Source organism: Carassius carassius, chromosome 47 (assembly GCF_963082965.1).
Source record: "Carassius carassius chromosome 47, fCarCar2.1, whole genome shotgun sequence".
Taxonomy (NCBI): Eukaryota; Metazoa; Chordata; class Actinopteri; order Cypriniformes; family Cyprinidae; genus Carassius; species Carassius carassius.
The window spans coordinates 24464081-24486350 of NC_081801.1; the positions used below are offsets into that span (position 1 = coordinate 24464081).

A 22270-nucleotide genomic window follows, 5' to 3' on the forward strand; every position below is an offset into this window, starting at 1 on the left:
AACGGAAGACGGAAGACAAAGAAAGAGCGCAGCGCTGAAAAGGGGCGGAGCTAGACTTCTAAAAAAAAGAATCCACTTTTTTTAAATTTATTTATTTATTTATTTTCATCTGAAGATTATTTTAAAAAAAATCTGAAGAACATTTCGTGGCATAGTAAGGTCCTTCAATGAACCACATATGCTTTATTTTTAAGAGCGTCGCTTAAAAGCAGTTGAGCTGTTTTAAAGGGTCGCTCCTAAAAGGTTTCGTTGTGTTGGTGTGAGTTTGTATGGTTCTGAATGAGTTGTGGTGTTGCACTGGGCGGGTTGTGTGTGGTTGTCTGTTCCTCCCCTCAGTGCTGGACTCTCCTCCTCACTCTGCACTAGTTTTATTTAAAGAGTGAATGAGGACAGCGCAGTTTCTCTGCTGTGGATACCGTTTGAATCAAATATGTCTCACACTGTGACTCTCGCCGGTCCCTCGCCGTGGGGTTTTCGTCTGGTGGGTGGACGGGACTTCAGCACACCGCTCACCATCTCAAAAGTACGTCTTTTCTTATGTTTCTCTTTAATGAATAACTCTTTCAGAGTGAGGCGAGGGTCTCTTCACAGCCGGCGCGTTACTCCCCTGTCATGATGTTACATGACATTTGGGGTTTACTTCTCTTAGATCAGATAAACCTTACAAACTCTTTCAAACTCTTTTTTTTATCTTGCGTTGATTGTTCTGTTACAGTAAGTATAGATAGTGACATCATCGCATTTGCCTCCCACTCTGTAACGACAATATTTTGACTTGATTTTGTTGATCAAACATTAGTCAGAAGTTGCTCTTTTAGGCTCATTAAACGTAACGAGTTCTTGGTCGGTTCCACTGAAATATGGACATCATCTCTAAAATGAGACAGTTGTTGACTAACAGTTTAAGCATATCACTGTAAAATCAATAGCACTGGTCAGATCATTTAGTCTGGGAAGAAATGTTTGAGTTCATTTTAAAACCTTTGACAATTTGGGTTCAGTCAAGATATTGAGGGGGGAAATGTAAAAAGCAGGAAACTTAACGGGAAAGTTGATCTAAAAATGAAAATGATGACATCATTATTTCCTCACCATTGAGCTGGGTTTCTTTATTCTGCTGAGCACTTAAGAAGATGTTCTGAAGAATGTTTGTGACCGAACAGTTGACAGTAGCCATTGACTTCTACAGTATTTTTTTATATACAATGGAAGTCAGTGGCTACCATTTAACCACATTCTTCAAAATACCTTGTGTTCAACAGAAGGTTTGGGATGGCATGAGGGTGAATGAATGATGACAAAATTTAGATTTTGGGGCAAATTGTCTCTTCAGGGAGAGGTCTTTGAGAAACATTCAAGATATTTCTGAGACCTCCTTTGTGATTTTCACATTTCTTTGGGATCTGACTTCGATGCTTCTCAAATAAATGAAAAGCTGAATCATGCTCGACTTACCCTATCATTTACTGCACATTTGTGGTCTGTAAATGCCAATGCCAGAAGAAATCTTATTCAGCTGGCTTCCACTTACATTGCCTTAGAAAAGCGGCAGCTGGTTTTCACCAATTAATATTTACAGCCCCAGCCAGCCAGGGCTTTATCTGTGATATGAAATGGTTGTGGATGTTTAGTCTACTCCACACCTCCAGTGGATGAATAAATGGAGTGGGTGCAGGCACAGTTTTCTAGTCGTTTATTAGAGATGCAAAAACATCCAATACAAATAAAATAACCCCTAGCCAGAGTAAGAACCCTGTGTTGATCAGTTTAAATGTTGTGCAGGCTAAAGAAACATCTGCAGCTTGTAAAGATAGCAGCTTGATGGTACTGAAAGCTGGTGAAAGGCTCCTCAGTATGAAACTGTTGGAGGCTCAGATTCATATTTTTCGCATTCACATCCTGAAGATTTTCATCTGGCACTGTGGGTAGATTTCCCAGTACTTGCTGAAATGAACAGGTCAGCCACAGGTTTTGTTAAGTGTCTATTAGGGTTGCAGATGTTAAGTTGTCTGTTGCCAAAATAGTAATTTTTCCAGAATCAAAATGGAAAACCTCCAAATGGAAAAGTTTAAACACAAGATGCAGTTTTAGGAAACGAATGCGGACAGCTGATTCAGATAATGTGTCAGATGCATTGGTAATATAAAGAGATTGTTTTTAAAAACTACAGTTACAGTAGCCATAGGGTCTCCACAACCTTGTTGTAAAATGCCTTTGCTTCTGAGCTAATGGGTTGAACATTTGGTGTTTTCCTGGTGAATGTGAAAGTGCAATACATAACAAATTGTCAGCGCATGTGGCCATCCATTCACAGGAATTCACAGCCCCGTGTCACACAGAAGGCGATGCTTTCACTACTCTTTCCCAAGTCTTCACTTCAAAAGTACTAAAAAGATCTGAAACCTTCATTCCTGCGATAAATTTTAAAGTTGTCCGAACCGGTTTAGCATGCACCGTCTTATAAACATATTTACTCTGTTAATCTTCGGTGTCTGGCTGGCTTCATTGGGGATTTCACAGAACTAATTTATTGCATCCAGGGCCTTCCTCTTGTTATTGCTCTGTAAGGGCATGCAGTAATGTTGGCACGCTGCAGCTCATTGTCCACAGTCGTTCAGCTCCGCATTTGTAACACAGACACATTCCAGGAAGCCATGTGACATCATTCAAAATGAGATTAAGTAGCAAGTAGGAGATTTTCAAACACAGGACTCATCTAAAAAGTTCACAACTGTTCAGCGTCATGGGTGTTTTGTCAAGCAACACTGTTAAAGTTGAATGTCTGTTTAAATGCTCTATCGGACCGGGTCATGGACGGTAGGGAAAAAACAATGCTAAAATGCCAAGCATTGCCTACTTACAAAATGCTTGCACAAAAAAACTCTACTGTATTTCAATGCAAATTCATCAGTCGTTAGAAGCTAGGCAGATGCCAGCACTGTCAGTTTGTGTGACGTGCACCCATCCTTGAAAAACAATACAAAATAACAAACTTTCAACAAAATATGTTCCAGTTTACAATAAACATGGGTTCAGTTGCAACAAAGATAAACATGCTTTGTGCTGACCACATTTAAAGCATGATTCACTTTTGCAGGGTAAGTATATTTGGTCATTCTTTGGGACTTCAATGTGAAATCTGGGTACTGAAGGTAAACCGGTTTACAACAGCTGTTCTATACTAAAGTGTCCTAAGAATTTAAGAGTAATTCATGATTTTTCTCTACTGTGTTTATCACCGCTATTAACTTTGTGTTACATTGAAAACAACTCTTTATACCCAATTTTCAGTGAACCAAGCATACATTTTCAGCACCCTAGTATTCATGTTTTTTTGTTTTTGTTTTTCATAGAATTGCCATTTATAGTCATTAAAATGTTAAGTAGGGATGTGTGATATTGGATTTGTGTCGATATCTGACATGCTTATATTTTAACTCACTTTGACTGATAGCGAAAGTCAATATATTTGGTTTTGTTTGAAAACAACACCAAGTCTCTCCTGTGTTGAGATTATGAACTTTTTTTTTTTTGTTTGTTAGTTTTGTGCAAAAACTTACTTGTTAGAAATAAATTATTTTTATATCATTTTTATAAGGACAGTGACAGCTTTATTAGTAGCTTTCTGACAGTGTAAGGTCACATCTCAAAACTTGTCCTCTGTAACTAGTAACTCTCAGGGCAGGGTAAACCAAAATGTTTCAAGATAAAACCATGTGTAGGATGACTCAGGACAGGCAAAGAAACTCGATAAATGGGATGAATTAACCTTAATAGTAGGTCATAGCTTCTGTTTGCTAAATATTTAGGGTTGTACATATGTGCTTGGCTTATTATAGGCTGATATATTTGCTAGTTAATGACTTTGAGGTAGGCTTAATTGCACTCATAACAACAGCCCTCGGTGCTTAAGTCAAGTGTCCTGCACTTAGGAACAATTTCAGGCAATTTCCTGACTTAGTCTAAACTGGGCTTTTGAGCGACATTTAGAGGTTTCTGAATACTTCAGCTTCATTGTATCTACTCAGTATGTAGTTAAAGTGGGTCTTAGAAAATGTATCTCAAATTATTTTAGAATTGTATTTAATATTTTTACTAGGGCTGGGCGATTTATTTATTTATTTTTCTCCATATCATACAATGTCAGTATTTATCACGATACTAATTTTGCGTTAAAAGGGAAGGAATTGTTTTACACATAGACCTTGAGAATGAATAAAGATAATTTGTTTGTTTACAGTTAAATTCCACAGAGCTTCCTTTTAATTTAGGGCCGTTATGAAATCGGTTTTATTTTCCACTAAATTCAGTTTTCAATTATATTTTATTCCTGTATTCTGTGTTTTATGATTCCATCAATGCAAATGTATCATAAAAACTCAATTAAAACTCTAATTAAACAAATTAATAAAACTTTAACAATGTAATATATCTTTTAAAATTTAATGAAATAAAAAAAAATGTCCATAGGTTTTCATTGTTATTGACATACATTTTATTGTGACTCAATATAATATAATGTTATCGCCCAACGCCCAATTTTTTCTATGCCAGTTTACAGAAGCAATCAACCTTTTACTGTACATTTGAATGTTTTTTTTTTGTTACCTGATTTCCAAATCCATCTATTTTTTAAACCACTTGTTAATGTGGTAGGTGATTTCTACTTGCAATTCCCTATATAGTAGTTTGATTGTAAAAAAGTATAGATTTATAATATCGACCCATATAACAGTTCCTTAATAACATAAAAAGGCAATCAAATAGAAAAAAGTGTCTGCTTGCATTTCATCGTTTTTTGATCCAGAGCCCCCCCATGAATTGAACAGATAACACTTTAGTTTGTGAGATCTCAAAGCCAGCGAGTGCTGGCAGGATAAGGGTGAGTTAGACATATAATTACTGATATAATTACTGAAAATTGTTGTCATGTGTAGAGAAAATGACCAACTGAAGTCTAACACATTAATGCTTTTTTGAAGGAATTCAGCAATTGTTTACTGTAATTGTTTGAAGTACTTTTAAAAAAGAATATTGTGGTTTTTGCTTCTTATGAAAACTGCTTGTCATTAAAACCATGTCTAGAAATATTTCTCCATAAAATCAAAAGAAAAGACAAGAAATTCTGTTTTACATAGTTTCAATTATATACCTTTTTAAAATCACTTTTATTACAAAGATCTTTGGCATTATGATGTTCCTTTTTTATAACTTCATTATTTCCTTCCCCATTGTCAGAAAAAGAAAAAAAAACATTACTGTAAAGGAAAAAACAATGGCTCATTGGAAAAACTTACCTATACTTACAATACACTGCAGTTTCCAGCTGAAATGCCACTATTGGCAGTAAAACACCACCAACTTTTAATCGTTCCCATGCGAATTATGGTGTAAAAGGCAGAACATTTATTAATAAAGGTTTTTTCACATGGTTCCATGCTCAATACTCTAATAACATCAGAACACATCTAATGTACAATATAGTGTAAGGGTTCCCAAAAATATTATGTTGTAAAATGTATATGTAAAATATTTACTTGATATATCCCTTGAGATTTTAGGTTAATATTTTATTAATTAAATGACATGTTGAGTTCTCAGATAACCGATAATGGTCACATGACTTGCAAGTAAACAATAAAATATTTCCTCTGTTTTTAGTAAGTTTTTATTTTATTTAATAAAATATTCAAATATATTAGTAGTAGCAGTAGTAGTATGTTTTAATGACACAAATATATTTTTGCAATATATTTTTACTGCAAAGTAAAAATTCTGTATTTGAGGATAATTATAACAAGAATTTTATTTCACACTAAAATACTACTGTTTATGTCTAAAGCTCTTCACTTTCAAGCACTCAATCTTATAACATTTCAAATGCTTGAGCTTTTATTTGACAGAATACTGGTGAACTTCTGTCCAAAAATATTGAATGTAAATAAAGAGAACAGGGTGCTTGCAACACCAATATCACTTGTTTCATTCCCAGGTAATGCATAATACACTTACATTGTACTTACAGTAAATGTACTGACTGGTGTACTTAATTAATGCTTTTTTAATAGTAAAAAAAAACAAGATTTTGACAAGATTTTTAATTGCTGTTTTAAGTTGATGAATTGAAGATATTAAGAGATTAATAGAATTTTGACAGGCAAGGCTTTAGAGTCTAAAAAGCAAACTAATCAGAGCTACAATAACTATGGAGCGGCATCATAAGCATGGATGCATCACATTGAATAGTCATTACATTCTACATTAGTCAAGTGTGTGACTGATCATATATCATTGGTCTAGTTGTTGGCTTTGTCTCACAGATGGTTTCCAGTCAGTCAGTAATGGTAGCTTTGGCTGCAGGCGCTACAGTGTTTGTCTTGGGTGTGGTGCCTCCTTAACCTCTTTTCTGTTTGGCTTTTGTTAGATAACACCTGCGAGTAAAGCAGCGTTGGGCAACTTGTGCCCTGGAGACACCATCCTAGCCATCAATGGAGAAAGCACAGAGACCATGACACACATGGAGGCTCAGAACCGCATTAAAGCCTGCACAGATCAGCTTGTGTTGGCCATCAGCAGGTATTCACATGGTGCAAAGATATGAGACGACATGCACATCTGTTTCCTTCTTTAGCAGAGAAAAAATGGTACAAGAGCTGTCACTAGGGCGCTACCTTTTTAAAAGGTACACTTTTGTGCCTTATTAACCCCTGAATGGTGCATATTAGTAACTTAAAAGTTCATTTTAGTCCCTAAAGTGTGTATATTACTACCTAAATGGTACATCTTAGTACATTTTGAAAGGGTACCACAAATGTGACAGCTTTTGTACCTTTTTTTCTGAGAGTTTGAAAAATGCTTGAGTGCTCGTGAACTTCTATAAGTGTTTATTATGCAGTTACAGGTCAGATAGTGATATTATTGTGACTCTTTGTTTGAGCGAGTCGTCTAGGCCAGACATAACAACACTGGCTCAACCAATCATGTGCGTTTGGTGCAAGGATCTGTCTGAATAATGGAATGATTTATAATGTGTCACGATTTTTCAATCTCTCAGTTCAAATGCACTGTACGCAGAGAAAAAGAAATCCATTAACAATCCCCATTAACAAACTTCTGCTTTTTTTACTTTTCTATTCAATATAATCAATTAAAATGTAATATGGTGATGAAGAGAGTCATGCATGCATGCTGAAATTGCTTTTTAGCAATGTTAGAAATGAACTTTTCCATTTAAGAGCAATATTTTCCCACTGGGGCAAGCTTTTTTTTAATTCCTTGTTAAATGTATCTGTGTTGTCTAACATAATTATTAACATAAAAAACACAGTAAACATAAAAAGTTACTGGCCAACTAGTTTTTACTAGAATTTGGTGCTTGGTGAATGTTAATGTTAGGCCCTGATCATAGCAGGTGCTGCCCATCATAAATTAAAGGCCTGTCACATGGCGTGGCAGATCATAATCAGAGGAATACACCTGATAAAGGCAAAACAACGAGCATGTTTACATGCACACCAATACACTGATAACTCACAAAAATCAGGCTTATTGAAATAACCAGTCATCCGGCTTACATGCAAACCAATAACCCGGCATGAAAGTAAACTGCATTTATAGTGTGCATTAAATATGCTAAGTACGGAAGCTCGAACGTGTGAGACAGTCAATTCTGTGTTGACCGAACACAAACAAACTGTGTGTTGATAGCACTGTTCCATTTTAACCGAACCATAGGAAACTTCATTCTCCCAACATCATTCTCCCAAAACGTTTAATACGTCAGTATAATACTTTTTAAACAAACAGAACTTTCATATGCGAGTGTGAGATTCACCTGGAGGCATCGAATGCTACATCTTGCCATATTTGGTGTGTGTTCTCTGAGCAAGCTGCTCTTGTTATTTGGAAAAGCCCCGACCTCTGTGCTCATATATCATCTTTTGACATCAAGTGGTACATTCACATAGGAGTAGTCAATTTATTTAAGGATACCCTGGGTTGTTTATACTCAGCCTTCGACTGGGAACTTTAGAGACTCCTTTCGTTTTCCTCCACAGCTGATCGCATTTCAAAACCTTCAGCCAAAATTTTCTTACATCAGTAAATCTACATGACTAGAGTAACAACAAAATTTTGTCAACATCTGATCTTTGCTGTCTTTAGGTGTTTTTATGGCCTGCATAGATGGCCCTGTGAAGGTCATGTGACAGCATTGTAAATGCAAAAACACGGCCCCCCCGTATCTTTTGGTATGTGACCTTTAGCATATGACAATGATTCATTTGTATTAGTCTGTGCTCTTAAAATGAGTGTTGCACTAGCACGTGCCTACTATAGCGGTTTGTTCACACTATTATGTTTAGATGGAAAAAATAAAGCTAATTATATGTTGTAAGTTGCAGTTTCGTTTGAGAGATGCATAGATGATAAATTGGAAAAAATGCATGACACATTATAAATAAGACAGTTCAGGTATAGCCAAAAAAATGAGCTGCCTCTTTAAACTTTTATAACCCATGTAAAAAAAGAAGAAAAAAAGCGGGTTCTTCCAGTTAAATCAAATGTGCATGTAAGTTTAGATTCGATAACAAGATTTAAGTTTCAAGATAAATCAGTATTGGATTATTCCTAGGAAACTGTGTCATTTGTGCCAAGGGGAAGTTTTTATATTTATTTTTTTAATAAATCATATTTTCCCTCCAGGGTTCCAACTGCCATTTATCACCACATATATATATATGTTATATATGTTATGTTATATATATATGTTATCCCCATGACATTGAGTTTACAAGTCAACAAATATGAGTTTTTGTGTGTTTGGTTGTTAAACTACTACCACTAATGCTAAAATGTGGTAATAGCCTTGTCAAGTATCAACAGTCTTTATAATAATTAACCTCTATGTTATTTTAACCCTGTCACAGCAAGACTGATTAATGCGCTTATACAATAAATTGAATCAATAACTGAGTACACTGTGGTAGTATTACAATCAATGTTGGGGTAACGCATTACAAGTAACGTGAGCTACGTAATCAGATTACTTTTTTTCAAGTTACTAGTAAAGTAACACATTACTTTTTAATATATTATGTTTTGGTGTGCTTTGTAATAAATAACAGAATATCATTCAAAATGTGCAAAAAAATGGTTGAGCATTATGGGGATGAACATCTGCATAAAATAGCTGATAACATGCTTAACTAGTCAGTCCTCTCGCTTTTTATTTGTGCTGATGTTGCTGAAATGGGGACATGTAAATAATATTCGGATGAAAAAGTAAAACTTCTTTTAAAAAAAAGTTTATCATTACTGACTAAACATTGTCACATATTTGAAATAATGTGATTAAATTTAATCAGTGTGAATCAGTATGACATATCCCACAAACACAGCTCTGTTAATAAAAAATACTACCATAATAAGTTCAATTGTTTAATTGATTTATGCACATAATGTAACATAATTCTAAAATAAATGAATTTGTTGTCCAAACACGTCAGTGTTTGAGGAATGAGGCTGGAAATAACACACAAATGCTGACAGTGGAAAATAAGAGCCAACACATTACAGCCAAATTGACCAGGAAAGCATGGGATTCTGAACAGCATCCAGTATTTAAGCGATTCCAGAACCATTGTCTTTTCTTGTTTAAGCATTAATAGGAGTTGAAACCCCCAGTGAAATCAAAACATGATCTTAGCAACACCCACTGAGGCTTTGTTTTGACTTAGCTGAATGTATGACCTCATCCATTACTCTTTTGTTTTCAAGGGTCACAGTTTGATTGATATCTCAGTGATGCAGGTTAGTAAAGGTCATGACACACCAAGTCAATGGCCTGCCAAAAAGTTATGCTTGAAAACTCTGCGAAGACTGTAGCCGATGGCCAACTCACAGGTGTTCTGCGTCAGTATGAGAGGTCTCCATGCGTGAGATAACTCTCCAGACCTGCAGATGGCAGTAGTCTGTATTCAGCATTCAAAAATGGAAACTGAATCTAGAACTGCAGATATACCACTTTGAATATGAATCATGCTGATTAGTTGGTCTAATTACAAAAAATAACAAAATTACTAAAATTAAATAAAGGAACTACTGAAAATATTCAATTTAAATACAATATTACAACAAAACCTAATTCATAATTAAACTAAAACTGCAATAGTGTATCAGTAGCCGGGTTTCCATCTAAAGTTACCAATTTAACTTATGCGCAAAATTGGAATATCGCACAAAACATTTGCGAACAAGCACCGTTTCCATCCAATGAGTCAAAGACAACAAAATCGTCACTTGCTGATAAACTGAGTGCGTCACATTCTCAAAGGGATAGTTGTCCAAATAAATGACAGTTCTGCCCTCATTTACTCACCCTCAGGTTGTTCCAGACCTGTATGACTTTCTTTCTTCAGCTGAACATAAAAAGAAGATATATTTAAGAAGGTTGGTAACCAAACAGTTGATGATATCCATTGACTTCCACAATATTTTTGTGCATAATGTGGAAGTCAATGGCTGCCATCAACTGTTTGACTCCCAACATTCTTCATAGCCAGCTTGGTATTGTTACAATGTCAGTAGCAGTGTTGGGGAAAATCACTTTCAAAAGTAATGCTTTACAATGCTGTGTTACTCCAAAAAAAATTGAGTTATTTAGTTACTTTTTATGAAAAGTAATGCATTACGTTACTTTTGTGTTACATTTTGTCACATGAGCTGGGCTAGCTTATTTATTTTTAATAAAAAGTTACATTAATAAGCCCTTTCACACCAAAATTGACATTAACAAACCTCAGACTGAAGGAAGTGCTTCTGAACCTCACTCACAATTTCTCGTAACATGGGGACAGGAGAGGTTTGAATAAATGGGAAAACAAAGTAACTTGCATTATTATTTGAAAGAAGTAACTTACATATTTTCATGTAAATGTAACAGTTATGCATTACTTTAGTTGTTACTTAGAAAAATTAATCTGATTATGTTACTTGTAATGCGTTAATCCCAAAACAGGTCAGTAGTATATGTCAAAAAACAAAAAACTACTGATCATACTTGTGCATTTTTGTCTTCCCGTTCATGAACAGTTGGATTTAGCCCAGTGCATTATGGGTACTGAAGCTTTCCTACCTTTTTGGCAAATAGGAACAGCTCTTTTTCTCAGCTTTCTCTAGTCATTATATTTTTTCTACTGTATTGACAGCCAGTTATTTTAAAATCCAGTGTTGTCAGTGGTCATTTACCCCTTTAACGCCCTCATTCTTGTATTTCTGACTGTAACATTCAGAGTTTCCATGTCTGGTTACTGGATGTACAGGATATGTTCCCGCTTGACCTCTGAGTCAGCACTGGACAAAAACGTCTACTGTAACATGTCATACAGACGCACCCTGGCATATCCTTGAGCTACTGTGAGTGTGAAGGCAGAGAACAGCTGCTGGGAATCTCTCCGTATCTCGCTAGCCTCCTTCCTCTTTAAGGAAAGTTGAAGTCTGGAAAAGGCGGAGAGTGCGGATGACAAAGATTTGTTTCCACAAGTCATGAAGCTGTCGGAAAGAGCCTGCTGGGCCAGCGACTTAAAGCTCAGTGAGTCATAAGACCTGGGTCATGGAAGTGCAGGGGAGCGGAGAAAATAAAAAAGAGGAATTAAGGCAAAGAGAAAACAGGGCAGGACTTAGTGCTTAGTGGACAATGACGCAGGAATGAAGAATTGTGTGTGGATTTGAAAGCTTAGAGGAGGAAACAAAGAGAGGGAAGAGCTACGTTTGCCATTCCTTGACAGCTGAAAAGGGAATTTCAAAGGATCGGTGGAGAGGGGTGATGTCATCGAATTGAAGCACTTGTCAAATAACTTTTAGTGTTTGAAATTAAAATATAGTTTAGAATTTCAAACTGGTTTTGCTGTTGGTTAAACAAACAGGACTTCCCGAAAAAAAAGTCGCACTGGTGGCTGAGCCAAAAGTTGACATGTTAGGACATCCTGCATTAAGTAGACTTGTACTGTGATTTTTTTTTTTTTACCCCACGGGACCCAAATATTTTATTAATACGATACTGGAGCAGGAATGGACACTGTTCTGCAGATTCTATCTCTGTCCCTAATTATACGGGGCCAGTCCCATGGAGCCAGTTTAGCCAGGTAGGTTTTAGATCAGTTGGGTTTTAGGGTTTTTAGTGTTATATTCTGGGTAAGAGATTGCAAACCAATACTGGAACAGTCAGCTGTCAGCATTAAAGTGCATTAAATGCATCAAAGATATAATATGTGTAATATATAATTCATACATCAAATCCAGGCAGTTTCATCTTTAAAACGTGAACTGCTTTCATTTGAAGCAACACATCTTAAAAGGATAAAATGCATTTATAGTATTCTGTGTCTCCTGTTCATCACATCTCATCATAGTTGCTAGTGAAGAACAAATTGTCTCCAGTAAAGTGGAAAAAATGGGACAAATGAAAGTCGCTGTGTCTAGACTCTAAAAAGTCAGTCTATGAATGGCTTATAGTTGACGGTGACACATATAACTGAGAAATGCGAGAAAACATTTTATCATTTAAAAATAAATAAATAAACCACATGCTTCAGGGCAGAACCGTTGTCTTTGTAGAACAGACTCTTAAAATGTAACATTCAAGAATTTGTGAACAAATAATTTCATTCCTTTTTCAATGAATAAGGCCCAGACAACTTGAAATAATTAAACAATGCTCAGATACAAATACATACACTATACAAATGTAAATAAGCATCTGGTTTTTATTACTGTGGCACAGCAAAATTCCAATTGCTCACTTTTCATACCTCAAGTGTCTTATGAAAAATGACAATTTGGAAACTATGTTTGAACAGTCCATGGCTGTGTTTTCTTCCTGAAAATGGAAATGAACCAAAGCAGCAGAGCCAAAGCGAACCCTCCATTATTGTAACTCAGTTACACGTTCAAGGAATCCCAACCAGATGGGAAAAAATGATAGAGACAGAAACATTTTATTTTAGCAACAGAGTTGAGACACCCACTGATAACATGAGTTAATGAGATGACGTCATTCATTTATTTGTATTCCTACTGTAAATAGTACTTTTGAGCTGCTAATCTCACTCTAAACCTAACCCTAACACTGTTTCTTAAAAAAAAAAAAAAAAAATACTTAACACAATACATAAATGTTATTCATTTGAAGGTTTTGAAGTGTAGTCTGGTTTAACATTATGCAAATATTTTATAACATTTCATTCTGTTGTGCAAATTTATTGATTAAAAACAAATGAAAACAAATACATTAGATTAACCGATTAATTCCACTTCTTCACAGATAAGGAATTATAATATGTTCATGTCTACAAAGTTGTTCCTACATTAAAACTTTACGTTTTAGATGACGTCAATCATTTTATTGTCTATGCAAACGTAAGAAAATGTATGTGTGGTAGAATCACACTTTATGTAAAATACATTCAGGTCAAGTCACCTTTATTTGTATAGCGCTTTATACAATACTGTTTGTGTCAAAGCAGCTTTACAGAGTCAGACAGGAAAATAGTTTGGCAATGATGCAATAGGACAATAACAGAGTCATTTTTCATCTGACGTCAGTTTATTGATGATTCAGTGATGTCATCATCCAGTTCAGTTCTCTTCCAATAGTGTCTGTGCAATCAGTCAAGCGTACACAACCAAGCAAGCCAAAGGAAGCAAACCTCCATCTGTGACAGAAATGGAGAAAAAAAACACCTAAGGAGAAACCAGGCTCACTCGGGGGTCCAGTTCTCCTCTGGACAGGTGAAACCAGCATGGCGTGGTTTAACTCCAGGCTGCAGCACTGGTCAGCACTGGTCAGAACTCATCTGGTTCTGATGGTCATCGAGGGGATGAAGTCTTAACAAGGGACCTGTCTCTGGGGTGCGTCTAGCTGTCCTGGTCTCCGCTGACATTCAGGGATGTAGAGGATGTCTCTAGAGGCTGATCCTCCATCTGGACTGGATACATACTGGATGAATGAAAGAGACTAATATTAGCGTAGATGCCATTCTTCTTACGATGTATTCTTACATACTAATACTCATGAGATCATGTTGAGAAAAATCCCATTTGTCCCTATGAGGAGGTCAGTCTCCATTTAAGTGTCTCATTGTCGTGCTGACAGATTTTGAACAGCCTCCCAATGCATAATTATGTGCCACAAACTTGCTTGATTATAATGGAGAAAGAGTGGAAACAAAATGATTCATTGTGTGCATCATTCCTGCCCACACTGCATCTGCCTCTCTCATTTCCCCTCATTCTCCGACACACAATACTTCACATTGTTGATGCAATAAGAGTATGAGTGTTTATTTGCCATGTGTTTTGTAGAAATTGCTCAATTTCCCAAATAATTATGAAGAAATTACAATTTTCAATTTCAACAAATTTGGCAAGACATTAAATTTAATGTGCAAAATGTATGTATAAAAACTAATATATATATTTTTTTAAATGTACTCCATTATCTTGGAAAAATACATAAAGTAAAAAATATATATGTAAAGTTGAGACATTACTTGGCAACTCAAATCTTGGTTTTTCTTTGCTGCATCTTATTTCGGAGGCTGGATCTTAGTTGTTGGCCGCATATGTCATTGAGATGGTCTCATTTAAGAAGAGTAACCGTTAGATTGCAAAGTAAGAAAAAAATAACAGTATTTTAAACCTCACGAGGAATAACAGTCAATTATAATATGCTTACCTTTCTTTAATTATGTATACAGCCTACGACTGCGACCTCCAGAGGACACAGCCTCTGCAGCTTTTGTCTTGATTTTTCTGCTCCGTTTACACAACTGGGAAAATAACATAAAGCTTTCCTGCCCAATATATTTTACCTGTTATAGAGCGGTGGTACTGTCATACCACCAAGTCCTACATACAACAATAAACAAAAACAAAAAAAATGTTACAACTACAGTACAACCATGTAAAAGCATCTTTATTCAAATGGGTATCATGGCAAACATCCTTTAATCAGTAACATCCAGATGACCCTAAGTCCCTTTGACCTTCATTTCCAAGTCATTGCCTCACCCTGCCACATCCAAGCCAACTCAGAAGGGGGTGCATTCATGCTCCAGTGATGAAGTTTCCATTATGGGACCACAGAGGTTTCTTTGTTGCTCAGATCTGCATATGGCTGTGTGCATGTAGGTGTAAGTAGAAAGGGGGCAGAGGAAAACCGCCGTCTTTGTTCGTCCATTTGGTCAAAAGATGCTTAGTATCTGTTTTATTGTACCATTTAACTTGACCATTATGCTGTTTGAGATTTTCATGACAAGCAAGCACATTGATCATTGATATCAGTCAATAATGTTGTAAGCTGTAGACTGTTTTAACTCATGTATGCAGCTCTATGGCTTCACTCACTTAACTGCTTTTGATTTTTTTAGATCTGGAAAGGTTTGGTCTCCAATTGGATTAGAAGAAAACAAGACGAGTCCATTCACCGGCACACTGGAGTCTGAGTCACAGGTATAAAGGCTGTTGGCATAAATATAATGTATAATGGGATGCTTTTAAACCCTCACGGCTTAAATTACGTTTTAATTCAAGGCATTTAGCAGATGCTTCTCTGGAGAGTCATAACTCTTTTAGCTTCACATGTGAGCATGTTGTGATCAACTGATGTTTTTTTGACGAGCAGCATCTGCCTTGACCATTCACAGGAATATAAACTACTATACAATGCTGGAATGAGTCTTCAAACCATAAAATAAATAAATAAATAACATTACAAAAGCCACCTTCGAAATTTGAGGATCAGTTGAAGTCAAATACATTTATGTTTTGCATTCTGATCTGTTTTGTATGGACGCTTGTTTCTGACACAGGCTTTTAAAAAAAATCTCTCTTTTTTTAAATAGACTCAGAATTGAGAGTTATAAACTCACGATTTGCAATAAAGTCAGAATTGTGACATAAAGTCACAAATACATTCCCTTTTCATTTTGAATTAGTGGTAGTAACAAAAAACTGAATTGCACAAAAAAATTATAATGCAATTCTGAATAAATATTCATATTTTTCCTCCGAATTCTGATTTGCGAGGGAAAAAAACTCTGAATTGTTAGATAAAAAGTTAAAATTACTTTGATCATTTTTATGCTATGATGGAAACTTCCTTCTATATTACTGATAAGGAAAGTCACAACAGCTTCTTTATGGAAACTAACTAATAATGTTACACATGGCACCTTCATGTATGGTATAAGTCAACGAAGTGAACACATTTTTTTTTTTTTAGTTTGACAACCAAAATGTGAGTGATAGTTTACCAGGTCAGATGCATTCACAAGGAAGGTGCATCTATTGAAATGAATGCATGCATTCTTATTTGGCTCTTTAAATATGGTCAAATATATTAAACACTTGGTTATATATATATATAATCACTGTGATCTGCTTTGAACGAATATGTTGTAACATTTTCTAGTCAAATTGATTTGACTTTTTCCCTATACAGTTTTTGTTTTATCCAGCTGTATTTACTTGATGCAACTAATAACATCTAAGTGAAAGATATAACACCAACATGTCAAAAAAGAAAAAAGAAAAACTGATTCACTGAGTTGGAAAGGGATCACCCCCTTTGTGTCAGTATTTTGTTGAACCACCTTTAGCCCTTTCTATTCAGTCATGTCATGAAAAATAGCAAATGTCAGATATTTTATGGCAAATGAGACAGATGGTCTGAAATGGTTTTTGGCGCTGACATTGGAATCGGTTGGGCATTGAACAAATCTTCAGTAAAATCACATTCACATTTGGTGGCTGTATGTCATAACGTCTATAAAGTGTGTTTCAGTCATTTCCAGAGCAGATGTGTGCCTCATGCTGACATGTAAGTCATAGTGGCTTCTGCCATGGCCACTGGAAAGTATGAATGTTGAAAGTCTGTAAGAATAGTGATAGAACAAGTCAAGTCATTTCCAATGGAAGTAGATGCAGCCAAGTATTTGGTAGAGCCAAAGAATTTTTCAGAGGCTGTATTTTAACCCAGACTGTGTAGGTCAGAGCATAACTGAGGTATTGTTTCATTGCTTGGAATTCTTGTTACCTCAGATTTGTCATATGAGATGGAATTTCTTTTATGAATGGAACAAAATTGGCCGTGATCCGCCAAGCTTTTAAGGCCCTCTTTTATAGCCCTACTTTTTGTGTTTTTTTAATAAATACATTATTATTTCTCAAAATTCTGTTTAATTCTTGGTGTTCCCCATTTTTATTTGTAATTTTCCAGTTATGTGAGTAATCATAATCAAACCATTACTGATTATACTTAGAATCAGTTTGAAATAATTTAGATTTTTGAATGTTTAATTGAAGTCTCTTCTGTTCATCAAGCATGCATTTATTTGAGCATACCCTAAAACCTTTATACCCTAAAACTTTGAATGATAAAAATGTATCACAGTTTCCACAAAAATATTAAGCAGCAACAAAATAATAGGACATGTGATATGAAAATCTGCATACTAGAATGATTTCTGAAGAATCTTGTGAAAATTCAGCTTTGCACCACAGGAATAAAAATAGTCACATTTATCTCCAATATCTTGCAATGTTTGGTGCATTTTGTGTACGGTAACCTATTTCGCTTAAAGAAATTCTACTTAAGAAACAAAGTCTACATTTTGGATACCCTGGCGGTAAGCTGATAAACATCAAATTTTCATTTTTGGGGTGAACTATCCCTTTAAGTCTTACATTGCATAATTTTTTAATGTATATTTAATAGGGGTGGAACGGTTCAACTTTTTCACCGTTCGGTTTGTTTCACGGTTTTAGAGTCACGGCTTCGGTACCGTTGTATGTGCTATGTTTATGGAGAAACTATACTTAAAAAAATATATCTAGCTACGAGCAACAGCACATTTAAATACAATAGGTTATAGATACAAATAAAATAAACAGTGATTTTCTTTCTTTTTTTGGGGGGGGGGGTCTAGCATTAGTTTTTAGGTACAGAAATTGAATAAAGTAATCAAATGTAAAACAGCATTGCATATTTGACTGTATAAATTAAAGATTATTCTTTATTAAAGTTATAAAAGCTTTTTAATCAATAGCAGTGAGTGGTTTCTTTGTTGCTGTTCGATTAGTATAAAGACTGTCACTTTAAGAGAATGCACTTATACAGTAGCCTACATTCAGCCGGCTATGTCTGCTGTAGGATACTTACCAAAACGGGCATTTTGACATAATAGGTGTGAATTTGTCCATTTAAACACAATACATCTGAGAGAGCTTATACGTGCGCGCGTTCTGAGGTGCGGGTTTTCCGGGCTTCGGATGAGCGCACGCACAAATCTTCACACTTCGCGAGCGAGCTCGCGTCCTCTCTGGCTCTTAAATGTTTAAACTGCCAAAGCTTAAATGAGTTTAAACACAGATATCAGCGTGTGGTGTTCAGGTCTCATCTGTGCGCCGTGCTATCAGCACCCGGGTGATGAAGGAATAAATGACTGCTCATATTCCAGCATACGGCATTCACATTGAACAAGAGTGCATGGTTTGTCTATGTTTTTTATGTCTAGGAATCCAGAATGCACATGCATCAACAGAAACATATATTAGCTGAACCATGTTTGTTTTACACATTACTTATAGCAAAACATACAGATGCTTTGTCAGATTTAAGTTGAACCGCGGTCCCAGCGCGTGTCGAACCGTGTGTTTTTTTTCAGCGAACCATGCCATCCCTAATATTTAGTAGTTTCCTTTGTATTATTTGATGGTGAGCTGGAGATGTAATGTTATGGGGCTGATTCTGGGAGTGTTTTTTTTGCCATATGGTTTCCATCAGGTCCTCCCTTCAACTTCTATATCTCCTTTGCAGTGCTCAGGTTGATATCAACCTCCATAAATCAGGGGTAATTTCCCCACAGCAAGCCTTAATGAATAAAAGTAGGTTTGGGGTCAGTTTAGATTTATTCATTTCATTACTGGCAGTCCGCTGCAGTAGCAGGGCTCTTTGGATAGTTCTGAATGTTCTGGCTCTCTGGGCCATCACCCAGAGCCAAAGGGCATGCTGGGATAGCATTGTAAAACAAGTCGGTGAAACCTGATAATAGTCAGGATTTATGAGCAGACACAAACACTCCTCATAAATATTTTCCTGGTCTTTCTGTGTTTCTGGTGGGCCCTCAGTGATGATTAAGTTTACTTTAGGATAGTCATTGCTGTCTGTTTGAATCCTACAAAACATGTCCAGGTTGTATTTCGTTCAGAGAGAAAAACACAGAATTAAATTTAGCATTTTTGGTCACATCGCCCCTGATGAGGACACTGTACCTCATCTTTTTAGTCCATTATTCTCTGGAAGTTCTCATTAATGTAGTAATTACATTAATAAATAAAAGGCAGTACAACTAAAATAACTGATTGATGTTTAGTAACACTTTACAATAAGATTTCATTTGCAAACAGTTAACTGCACCCTATTTCCTAAAATGTTCTACAAACCAAAAGTTCTAAGTTTATTTTTATTAACAGAAATAAACAAGATTAATAAATATTGTCACAAATGTACTTTTTTAACTGTAATGTTCTAATGCATTAAATAATGTTAGCTGACGGGACATTGTAAAGTGTTACCAAATACTTCACAATAATAATTTATCTTGTTTTTGCGTAACAGTAATTTAAATTGCAGCAAAATAAATGTAAACAGCATTAATAAAAATAAATAAATCAACAAAATATAAATTCTTATTTCCTTAATAATACATATAATTTTTACATTTTTACACCACACTGTTTTAAAAGGTTGTCATGTAATATTTCTTCTGAAGTTAGGGTTAGAGTTAAACAAAGTGAGTTTGTTTAAACAGCTATTTCAGTGATCCCCTTCATTCACTGTATTACAGAATAGGTTAAATAAATCAATTTAATGAGACAAAAGCATTATCCGGATTTATTAAATAACAAAAATTAAGCTTATATATTGAAAATGTATGATTAAAAAGGTACATAATTGAATGGGTTTCAATGTAAGACTACAAAACTGGCTCTTTTATAAGCTACACACCAGATGTGTAGACTAGTAAATCTGCCATTTTTATTGCAGTTACACCCTTTTGTGGCAGACATGTAAAGTAAAGAGGCATGCATCAACACACAGGTCTTCAACGGGTATTTTTTTAGCAACAAGAGGATTTCTGCCACGGTTTTCTCTGTAGAAATGCCTCAGGATGTTGCGTCCCCAACAGGGCTGTAAACATTATCTATAGCAGGACTAAAGCTATAGATGATATATGCAGAGTTCTGGCATGAAACTCTAGATGGCGCAGTTCGATAGGTCTAACTCAATCTGACCGAATGACATCATCACATGGCACAGCTGATTGGTTCTGTCCTGTATCAGTAGCCAATGAGCTCGCTGCTCAGCATTCAAATATATGACTAGGGCTTACCGTAGCAGTTGCAGCTTGCTTCAGAAACCCTCCACCTTCCCCAGCTCCACCTGTATAGATCTGCTATGAGGTGTTTCATTTATGCTATATTGGGGTTATTTCATGTCTGTTATTTTGCAGCAGCAATATTTCTTACATGCTCACTAACAGTCTGTTTGGTGGTCTACTTCAATTTATGTTCCCAGAGTTTTTAGGCGATTCCTTCCCAGTAAAAGAACAATCTGTATTGGCCTGCATTTGAATTGTTTTCAAGTATGAACTTTTTTTAAATACTTTAGATGATAATGTTTCTGTTTAGTGTTAATCAGCTAGTGGCCGGATCATTGCTCAAATACTGTAAAACAAACAATGTTTGTAATTATAAAATAACAAATGTTTATATGATGATAAATGATCTGTTGTTCAGGTCAAACCAATCTTGACCCATAACCAGAGTAAATTTGTGGCATCTGATATCAATTGAACTGCTCTGTGAAGTTTGATTTTTTTGGGAGGTTTTGTATCCATATGGCCTCCATGCTTTCCCACGATTTTTAAAGGTTCCTGGTATTTTAAAGGTATGTTTCTGTATGCTCTGAATATTTATTTGAAGTTATAAAACTTAAGCAAAGATCAGAATTGTCAAATACAAAAATACATTTCACTGAGTGTCTATTGTGAATGCATCAGGTCCTTTATTAAATGTTTCTGCTGTACACGGTTTCTCCTCTTAGTAACAAGACATCGTAATATTTTCACTTGAGCAAGTTTTCTGACACCAGTTGTTTACGGTCTTCTAAGACAAAAGAGCTTGATGACAACATATTCGTAATTCAGTTATTTCTCCTCAATACAAAAGAAAAGAGCATGTCAAATTTCCACTTTGTGGACATTAAACTAACTAACTAACTAACATTTATTAAGATGAGCTGCAAGAGTTTCTGCATCTTTCTGATGTCAGCTTGATGAAAGCATCAGCAAGATAATTTTATCCCTGATCATTTCCGTTTGATCTTTACATTCAAGCAAAATGTGGATTTCGTAAACCTGCCATGCATTTTTGCACAGAATCTGGATGGCGATGTTGGAACTAAAACTGCACTTTATGTACTCTATCTTATTTTATATTCTGTGAGGGTATTTATAAAGATACAGAGGAAAATAATTCTGTTTTAAACTTATAAGTGGCCCTCAAGGGAACGAATAACATAATAAAATGCATATGAACCTACTAAATCATTCATATTACTGCATAGAAATAGTCTCTCACACATTGTTTAAAATGAGCGACTGAGAACAGCTGGCTTCTGTCCACTCAAAATGAAAAATGCAATCTTCATACTGACTTGTTGCCCTCGGAACATTTTGTACCGTAATACAGTGATGGGAGATCTTTTTCACTGTCAACAGAAAACAGAACCTTTTCTTGGAAAGATGAAAATGTGGATTGCAGACAAACTATCTGCCTCCTGCTGTGGAGCTGAAAAATGAGCGCTGCTTAGATTGTCTATTTACCATAGAGAGAGAGATAGAGAGCGAAAGAGAGAGAGAGAATTCTGTCATTATTTAATCACCTTTGTGTCGTTCCAAACTCAAATACTCATATTTTTTTGTAAAACACAGTAGGATGCATGCATTTTGGAATTGACTCTAAACAGTTGATTCCAGATTCATTTTCTTGATTAAGCTCTTGTTTCCCAGTGCTTTAGAATAATGATGGTTCAGTGATGGAGAATGGTACACTATCAATTATGTTTGAAATAATAAAGGGTTTTAACTGTATGAAAGAATTCTCAACTGTTCACCTAGGCTGCATTTGTTTGATCAAAAATACAGTA

The 22270-nt window shown here is 35.6% G+C and overlaps 1 protein-coding gene across 2 annotated transcripts in view; it reads left to right on the forward strand.

Moving 5' to 3' along the window:
* Positions 1-367: 367 nt before the first annotated feature.
* The window catches only part of pdlim4 (PDZ and LIM domain 4), a 38516-nt gene continuing 16613 nt past the window's right edge, over positions 368-22270 (forward strand). For both annotated transcript variants that reach the window (XM_059541878.1, XM_059541879.1), the window contains exons 1-3: positions 368-523; positions 6425-6576; positions 15429-15510. In XM_059541878.1, the coding sequence (XP_059397861.1) occupies positions 431-523; positions 6425-6576; positions 15429-15510 (327 nt within the window). In that variant the 5' untranslated portion in view covers positions 368-430. The remainder of the gene's footprint in view (positions 524-6424; positions 6577-15428; positions 15511-22270) is intronic.